Here is an 8656-nt window from a genome sequence, read left to right as displayed (position 1 = left end):
AATTTTGGTTGATTTTATTATGCAATTTAAATGGCCTTTTATCGATCATTAACTAAATCAATTTTACATTTATTTTTTAAAACACTTACCAAACAATAATAAACAATATCTGGTTTTTCCTTAACCATCCTCTCAGCTCAAATAACTTATACAAATATTTTTCAGAATTTCCCGAGGACTTTAAATGTGGAATCATATAAGTCCTTAGAAATATTTGTGTAAGTTATGGCTCCATATTTAAAGTCTTTAGAAATTTTAGAAGTATTTGTATAAGTTAATTTAGAAGACGAGGGTTGTGTAAAAGTTTGAGATGTTTTTATTACTATTTGCTAAGTGTTAAAAAACAAACGTAAAATTGATTTATTTAGCAATCAAAAGAAAGGCCACTTAAATTGCTTAATAAAATCAATCAAAATTTTAGTAGTTTAGTAATTGTATTAGTTACATATAGTAAAAGGTTTAGCGTATAAGAAATGAATCTGAGATAAAAAAGATTAACTTTTTCATGTAGTTTTTTATTTTTAGTAATTAATATGTTAATCTTAAAACTCCAAAACAAATTAGGGAAAATAAAATACCTGATTAATAACTTGTGTGCAGAATTATATATTTTTTGATACTGCTAGATCACATAACTGGAATAGATAAAATTAGTGTCCTTGTTGCAATGCCACATCATCAAAACTGCTCACTGAAACGGTCCAGTGTGTTATTTGTCCGATTTTCTAGAGTTGAAGGGTTAAACAATTGGTTTTATAGGTGAAGGGGTAAAATAAATTGCTATCTAAAGTTAAGAGGGTTAGATAGTTAGATTATCTCCGGCAGTCTTTCTATTCTATTCTTTAAGTTGTTCAGCTGGCCTCAATTTTTAGCACCGCGGCAACCACTATGGCTGCAAATATGAACTAGACTACATTGCCGAATAAGTCGCTTATCTCACTTCTATAAACTACATTTAGTAAACATCGCAGTCTATACTGTTGTCTATATACACGCTGAGCTGGATGTCTTACTTTGACTTTTCCATGGAAAGGAAATCAAGAGGATACTCTAGCTCAATAGCTCTGCCGCAGAGACTTGCTTTGCTTGACGTTCACTAGGTGCACCAAGAAGCCAAAGCCAATGGCGACTCTACCTCTGCTCCTGCACCTGCTATGGGAGGCCTCTCCGTGGGCCCGTGCAGGCGCGGCGACGGCCGCCGTGGTGCTGGTGTGGCTAGCGGCCTGGACGCTTGAGTGGGCGTGGTGGACGCCACGGCGGCTAGACAGAGCCCTACGGGCCCAGGGCCTCAAGGGCACCAGGTACCGCCTCCTCACCGGCGACGTGAGGGAGAACGCTCGGCTCAACCGAGAAGCCCGCACGAAGCCACTGCCGCTTGGGAGTCACGACATCATCCCACGCGTGCTACCCATGTTCCACAACGCGGTGAAGGAGAATGGTAATTTCTTTGTGTTCAGATCATTCCCAACATCCAAAATTTATTCCTTCTGTTTCAAATTATTGAAGGGAAATCATTTGTTGCGATATTTTTTTATTTTATGAGCCTATTCCATGCTATTTTTATCATATTTACTCCGTGAACGCTCAGAATAGTGCTGGGAATTGGGTCGGGCCAGCCCGGCCCAAGCCCATCGTGCTTCGTGCCAAACGGGTTCGGGCCAGTAAAACCCAAAAGATTTTTTGGCCGTGCCGTGCCAGACTGAAGTGTAAACAGTGGCCCAGCCCGGCCCTAAACCACGTCGTGCCTTCTTTGGGCCGTACCGGCCCAAGCCCGGGCCGTATATTTGACCACATAAAATCAAAATATTACAACCATATAAAGTTCATAGTTTACTAAATTAAAGATATTAAATAATTTTAGCATCATTTGACCACATAAACTCTAAATATAACAACAATATAAAGTCGATATCTTACTAAATTAAAGAAATTAAACAGATTGGGCTTAATTGGGCCGTGTTGGCCCAAGCCCGGTCCATGTATGTGGGCCGTGTCGGGGGCCCGACGGGTCGGAAATTGAGGCCCGACCCAAGCCTGTCTTCGGGGCGTGCTAGCCCGGCCCATATTATTTCGTATCGGGCCGTGCTTTGGGCTCCTATTTTCGGGCCGTGCTCGTGCTGGCCCGAAAAGCCCGGCCTATATTCCTAGCACTAGCTCAGAAGTACACGGGGTAAGATTATACAGGAGTTGAAACAGAAGTTCGTAATGTTTGGTTCAAAATTAGCTTGGGTACCTTTTATAGCTTTAACAATACAATTGTCCAATCACATGCAACAAGTATGATTGTATGCTGATGGATGAAAAAATTAACACAATTATCCAGTTACATCCCCCGCTTCAATTGAGCACATTAGAATCTTGCTAATGATGAAGAGCCTGCGGTTTTCTGAAACTTGCATTGTATGGATTGAGAGGATTCTTGCTACTGGTTCATCGTCAATCCTTTTGAACGGGGTTCCTGGCAGTCATTTCCACTGTTGTCGTGGAGTCAGACAAGGTCACAAGGTGACCCCCTGTCTCCCCTTCTCTTTGTGCTTGCTGCGGATTTGCTTCAGTGCATTGTCAACAAAGCTTATCAGCAAAGCCTTTTTGAGTTGCCCATTCCAACTGATGAGCTAGATCAGTTTCCTATTGTACAATATGCTGGCAACACTATTATAATCATGAGAGCTTTACAAAGAGAACTTTTCACCCCATCAGGCTTAGTGGAATCATTCTCTGTCTACTGGTTTAAGAATCAAAAGTCTTGTTTGGTTTCTTTGGACATTTCATTGGCGAATGCCCAGCTGCTTGCAGGAGTTTTTGGCTGCAAAATTTAATCTCCACCCTTCACATATCTTGGATTACCCTTGAGTACATAGTACAACAAAGAGCGAAAGGGTCTCTAGCTGAGTTAGTTAGGTAGTCTGAGTAGCACTTCTTAGGTCCTAAGTTTGACTCCCCTTAGGAGCAAATTTCAGATTGGGGTAAAAAAATCCTCTTGTTTGCCCCACGTCAAAGTACAAGTCTAAGGTCCGGCCCCCGACTGCCTCTTACCCCTTCAGATCGAGGTTTTTTTTGGGTACAACAAAGCCTATAGTTGAACATTGTGGACCCATCATGAGCAAAATAGAGAGGAAACTTGCTGCAACCTCTAATTTTCTGACCCATGCATCAAGGCTACAGATTGTTAACTCAGTAGTTTCTTCTCCACTCACTTAGGGCATGATTGGTAGACTGTCTGAGCGGGCGCATGTATCCCCATATGCAGCAGCTTTGTACTTTGCGGTTGTTTGGTTGTCCGCACATGCATCTACTGCATCTACATATCCAAGTACATTTGTTTGGTTGGTGGCTAGGTGTGCTGATTTGGCCTGAGAGATGCAGCGGAACGCTACGAGCCAGGCCCGCGGGAAACGTGATTCGTTTCCGTCTCTGAGCGGCCAGGCTGCTTCGAGAAAGCAACCAATCACGCCGTCATTGAATGCATTGACAGAGCTGACATCACTGTCTATGGAGAGGTTATGAATCTAAAGCTAAGATGAAACCTCTAGTTGCATGGCAGAAATGCTGAAAGCCAAACAGAAAAGAAGGGTCAGGAATTACTCAATAGTATATCTACCATGTTCAACAAAGATAAAATGCGAGTAAAAAATTATGGATCGTTACCACTAGACGCATAGCACAGCGAAAGAAGAACGCGATAATGTAGGAAGTAGTCGTACGTACTCGTGTACCACCAGCAGCACATGGACCATTGCTCCTCACATCTATTATTGATCAACAGTTCAACACCGCAGCAGCAACAACATCTCTACGGTATTCACACGTGTGGGGGTGAAACGACACGACACCGATGTGCTAGCATCACACATGCAGCGAGAGAAACGACTGGCATCTTTGACACCCGCAACCGCATAAAGAGCGATGGTGGCGGCTATAATTAGTCTCCCTGTCCTAGCACGCCAGCCCCTTCGTATATATAGACCCTTGCTAATGGGCTTTTACTCTAAAGGTCCCTTTGTGTTCTCATAGATCATGATTGCCTCTTGGGCATACATGCAATATTCTCCCACATGCATTAAAGTTAATCACGTATGCAGCTGTTCCAACCCCTTAAGTGTGTGACCAGTTAGGTTCTTGTGCAGACGGTCATTTTTAAAACCATTTTCGAGCCATTAGTCAATAGAGACGCCTAGAACACATATTGAATCTTGTACCATAGACATAAAGAATATGTCAGCCAAACATTCATATACATGTCTTGATTCTTTTGTCACATATATGTGTTGAACTCATGGTGAGATTTATGCCACCCGTGTAACAGCTCGACACTTCACTTGATCTTGTAGTGGATTACAACTTGTGATTAACTCTTTAGTCACATCATAGTTAACTCTTAATCACATCTGCATGGACATGCACATTTTTTTTAATTCGATCACATCGATGGGTCAGAGGTATCTCTCCAGTTATGTAGGAGGGACAGATTCATCTTGATCAACTCACATCCCATTCTATGTTTCATGGTACATCCAAAAACTATTTTTGTAACTACTCAGTTACTGAGTAGCATTTTGTACATCCCACATGTGATTCAGGGGGTGTTGTGGCCATCTAAACCAGCAGCCTGGCTTCTACTGGAAAATAGGAGTTTCTTCCCCAAATAAGGGGTTTGTTCTTCCACCTCGAGAGCTAGGTTTAGGGAGCAGTTGAGCGAGTGAGAGAACTGTATTTTCCCATCTAGATCCGCTAAATAGAGAGTGCCCTAGCGCAGATTTTGAGGGGATTTAGAGCCTCTCCTCTATTTGTTGGCTCCCACCATATATCTTCATCTTTATACTGGATTCTTGCTCATCGCTGCTTATGGTTTTTCCCTGCAAGGGGTTTCCATGTAAATGTTGGTGTCTACTTGTGATTCCGTATTTATCTTACATTCTTACCATACATTTTGATTGCTCAATATCTTGCTTGCTAGGTGCCATTTTCATGGTGTATGGTTAAGTTGGCATATGAGCTATACATGGGTTCTTCAATATGTTGACAACTGGGATTGATATGTTAATAAGCTGATTTTTACAATTATATTCCTTATTGTGAGCTAGATATCCCATGACAGTCAGTTTATTTTCCCAGTTCTGAATCATGTTTTGTGACTGCCAAAATCCGCACAGAACAGTTTGGTTGCAGTCTTCTAGTCCTCCTGCAGTCTACTTACAGGATTCTAATCTCAAATGCAGGGACAAATTCATTCACTTGGTTTGGCCCGATTCCGAGGGTGATAATTCCAGACCCGGAATTAATGAGAGAGGTTTTGTCTAACAAGTTTGGCCACTTTGGCAAACCACTGTTTAGCCGTGTTGGCAAGTTACTAGCCAATGGGCTCGCTAATCATGAAGGCGAGAAATGGGCAAAACACAGGAGAATTCTCAACCCTGCATTCCACCATGAGAAAATAAAGGTCATTGTTTACTAAATTTGTTCCCATGGACTATTTTTATTGGTTCGAATTTTACATATTGAAACAGCCTAACTGAACTAACATTGTTTTTTCATTCACAGCGGATGCTGCCTGTATTTGCTACCTGTTGTGCCGATATGATTAACAGATGGGAAAATTCAATGTCTTCCAAGGAACCTTCTGAGATGGACGTCTGGCCTGAGTTCCAAAATCTTACTGGAGATGTTATCTCAAGAACTGCTTTTGGTAGCAACTATCAGGAGGGCAGGAACATCTTCCAGCTACAAGGAGAGCAGGCTGAACGCCTTATACAATCTTTTCAAACAATATTTATCCCAGGCTACTGGTTTGTTCTTTTCCTTATAAATAGTAGCAATTTGTTCATGAGACTCGTTGCGTAGGAATATTTACGTATCCATGTTTTAATAATGACTTGATATCATTTTTAGTAAAGGCGAAAGGGTCTCTAACGTAATGGTTAAGGCTTTCGAATAACACCTCCAGCACCTAGGTTCGATCTCTCAAAGGGGCGAATTTCTGGCTTGGTTAAAAAAATCATCTCGTTGTGCCCCACCCGCTCCCGGGTTACGTCCTGCGCGCCACCCTCCGGTGACGGCCCGCTAGTGATGGGGGCCAGGGTTCGAAGATTTTCTCGGCTGGGACCATGTTTCGGTCTCTTCTTAATATAATACAGGGAGAATGGTCTTTCCCTCCCCGGCCGAGTTTTTTTTATCATTTCTAGTAAAGGATGAGATACAAAAAGACTTCTCCACATCCAATAAAATTTTGAACACCATCTACATTTTACTTCTACTTCAGTTGTCGAAGCTGAGTCGGGGGATAAAGACTAGGGAAGTTCTGCGGCAGGAATCAAGAATCTGTTTTGTTATAACACTGTTGAACATATGCAGGCTCTTGCCCACCAAAAATAACAGAAGGATGAAAGAAATTGATCGGGAGATCCGTAAAATTCTGCATGGAATAATCAGGAAAAGAGAGAGGGCTTTTATAGATAGTGAAGGAACTAATGATGACTTGTTAGGCTTATTGGTTGAGTCAAACATGAGGGAATCAAATGGGAATGCAAAACTCGGAATGACTACCGAAGATATAATCGAGGAATGCAAGTTATTTTACTTTGCAGGTATGGAGACAACATCAGTCCTGCTTACATGGACGTTAATTCTGCTAAGCATGCACCCTGAATGGCAAGAGCAGGCAAGAGAAGAAGTTTTAAACCACTTTGGAATGGGTACACCAGACTTTGATAACTTGAACCGCCTGAAGATTGTAAGTCTGAAATCGTTGTTCTTTTGTTCAATCAAATGCAGAAATTACTAGATATTGAAGACATTATTAATTGGGATCAATTGTAACTTTGCCACCACTTTGAACGCTGTTGCAAGCTTGCCAGCAGGAAATTGCATAAATACTACTAACACTGTCATTTTGTTGGCATTCCTGCAATAAATAATAATAACAATAAAACCAGTGAAAAAATTACAAATGCCCATATTAAGTTTTCATCACTTTGTCAGAATTAGATTAACAAAATACTAAACAATTCATCAAAAATTGCTACTTTTGAGGATTTTAATTTCCAGACAACTGAGTTCTGCTGATAGTTGTCTGCATGTCATTCTGGTGGAGAAGCTGCTGGTTTGCTTCTAGAACTGTGGTGCCTTACATTTTGTCGTTGTTAACATTAATATCTTGTAGAAGCATGCTGGAGATGAGCTAAACTTAGTGTTGAGGGGACCTAAATATTTACATCTTGCATTCTTTTTGGTAATTGCAGTTTTAAAAAAAACTCGACCTGCGGGGGGTAAGACAGCCCCCGGCATTCTTTTTGGTAATTGCAGTTTTAGACTGCCCCAGGAAGTTTGACTGTTTATGTGTGAGAAACACCCCAATGACTGTGAAACAAAAACTTTTCTGAGGAAAAACCAGGATATCTATTTTTTTCTATTGTGTATCAGGATTAATGATCTTGGCCCCCTTGTTTTGGTTCTGCAGGTAACCATGATTTTATATGAGGTCCTTAGGTTGTACCCACCAGTAGTTTTCCTATCCAGAAGAACCTACAAGGAAATGGAGCTCGGTGGCATCAAATATCCTTCAGGCGTGAGCCTTCTACTGCCCATCATCTTCATTCACCATGATCCCAACATCTGGGGAAAAGACGCAAGCGAGTTCAATCCACAGAGGTTCGAGGATGGCATTTCCAATGCGACCAAGCATCAGGCCGCCTTCTTTCCATTTGGATGGGGTCCCAGGATCTGCATAGGCCAGAACTTCGCGTTGCTGGAAGCAAAGATGGCACTGAGTACCATCCTCCAACGCTTCTCCTTTGAGCTCTCATCATCCTACACTCATGCGCCATACACCGTGATAACTTTGCATCCTCAGCATGGTGCTCAAATCAGGTTGAAGAAGCTTTGACCATGATGGTCATACTGAATGCCAAAACATGCACTCCTAGTAACATATTGTGATTGTTCATGTATGCAGGTTTAAATTTAGCTTTGATATGAATAATGAGAACCAAGTGTGTATGAATGGAGTAGGGGTGTAATCGGATCGGATACGAACGGATATTGCTTGTACCATATTTGTTTCATATTTTCTGTTTGGATTCAGATAACATCAAGTTGTGTCGGATAAGATTTGAATAGATATTGATATCTTAAATATCCAACTTTGAGTATCATATATAGATATAAATTAGATTTGGATTGGATAATGAATATTTGGAGTCGAATGTGGATCTGATCTCAACCACGGATCGAATTCAAATACGAACGGATAATATACATATCATCTACATCTTTAGAATGGAGAGGTTGGCGAATCGATATATTGTATTAACATGTTTAGGCTCCGTTAGTAATGCATTTGTTAGAACTCACAAATGATATTAGATTGTGTCTAGCAGTTCACTCATATGGTCACCCAAAACAATGCTTTACACTATAGACTACATTATTTTCAGAGTGGAGTTTGAATATGGAGATAGGGATGGGTGACCTGTAGATGACCCAAATACAAAACAAATTTGATCCTCTTGATAGTGAAAGCACTTAGATGGGGTGAATAGATGATCCTGCGGAATTAATACAAACTTGGTCTAAAAATGAAGTCAGTGCAAACTAAAACTAAGTTTGAGGAGAAAGAAAAAGAAAGTGAGTCCTCTTCACTTGATTGCTCTTTCAATGT

The 8656-nt window shown here is 41.1% G+C and overlaps 1 protein-coding gene across 1 annotated transcript; it reads left to right on the top strand.

The window, feature by feature from the left end:
* The first annotated feature begins 1048 nt into the window (after window positions 1-1048).
* Window positions 1049-8136, top strand: LOC100384816 (putative cytochrome P450 superfamily protein). The gene is made up of 5 exons (NM_001177258.1): window positions 1049-1438; window positions 5220-5440; window positions 5542-5786; window positions 6352-6730; window positions 7457-8136. Exons 1-5 carry the CDS (start codon window positions 1123-1125, stop codon window positions 7880-7882), a joined length of 1587 nt encoding a protein of 528 aa, NP_001170729.1. The 5' UTR covers window positions 1049-1122; the 3' UTR covers window positions 7883-8136.
* Window positions 8137-8656: the final 520 nt, after the last annotated feature.

The sequence above is a fragment of the Zea mays genome, chromosome 8, assembly GCF_902167145.1.
Source record: "Zea mays cultivar B73 chromosome 8, Zm-B73-REFERENCE-NAM-5.0, whole genome shotgun sequence".
NCBI lineage: Eukaryota > Viridiplantae > Streptophyta > Magnoliopsida > Poales > Poaceae > Zea > Zea mays.
Note: the sequence above shows the minus strand (reverse complement) of the source record. Positions and strands in the feature narration are given on the sequence as shown.

Excerpts from the sequence above, each read along its gene's own strand:
- LOC100384816 (NM_001177258.1), top strand. The coding sequence starts at position 1,123 with ATGGCGACTCTACCTCTGCTCCTGCACCTGCTATGGGAGGCCTCTCCG. Across the intron at positions 1,439-5,219 it reads CAACGCGGTGAAGGAGAATG|GGACAAATTCATTCACTTGG; the intron begins GTAATTTCTTTG and ends TCTCAAATGCAG. Across the intron at positions 5,441-5,541 it reads TCCACCATGAGAAAATAAAG|CGGATGCTGCCTGTATTTGC; the intron begins GTCATTGTTTAC and ends TTTCATTCACAG.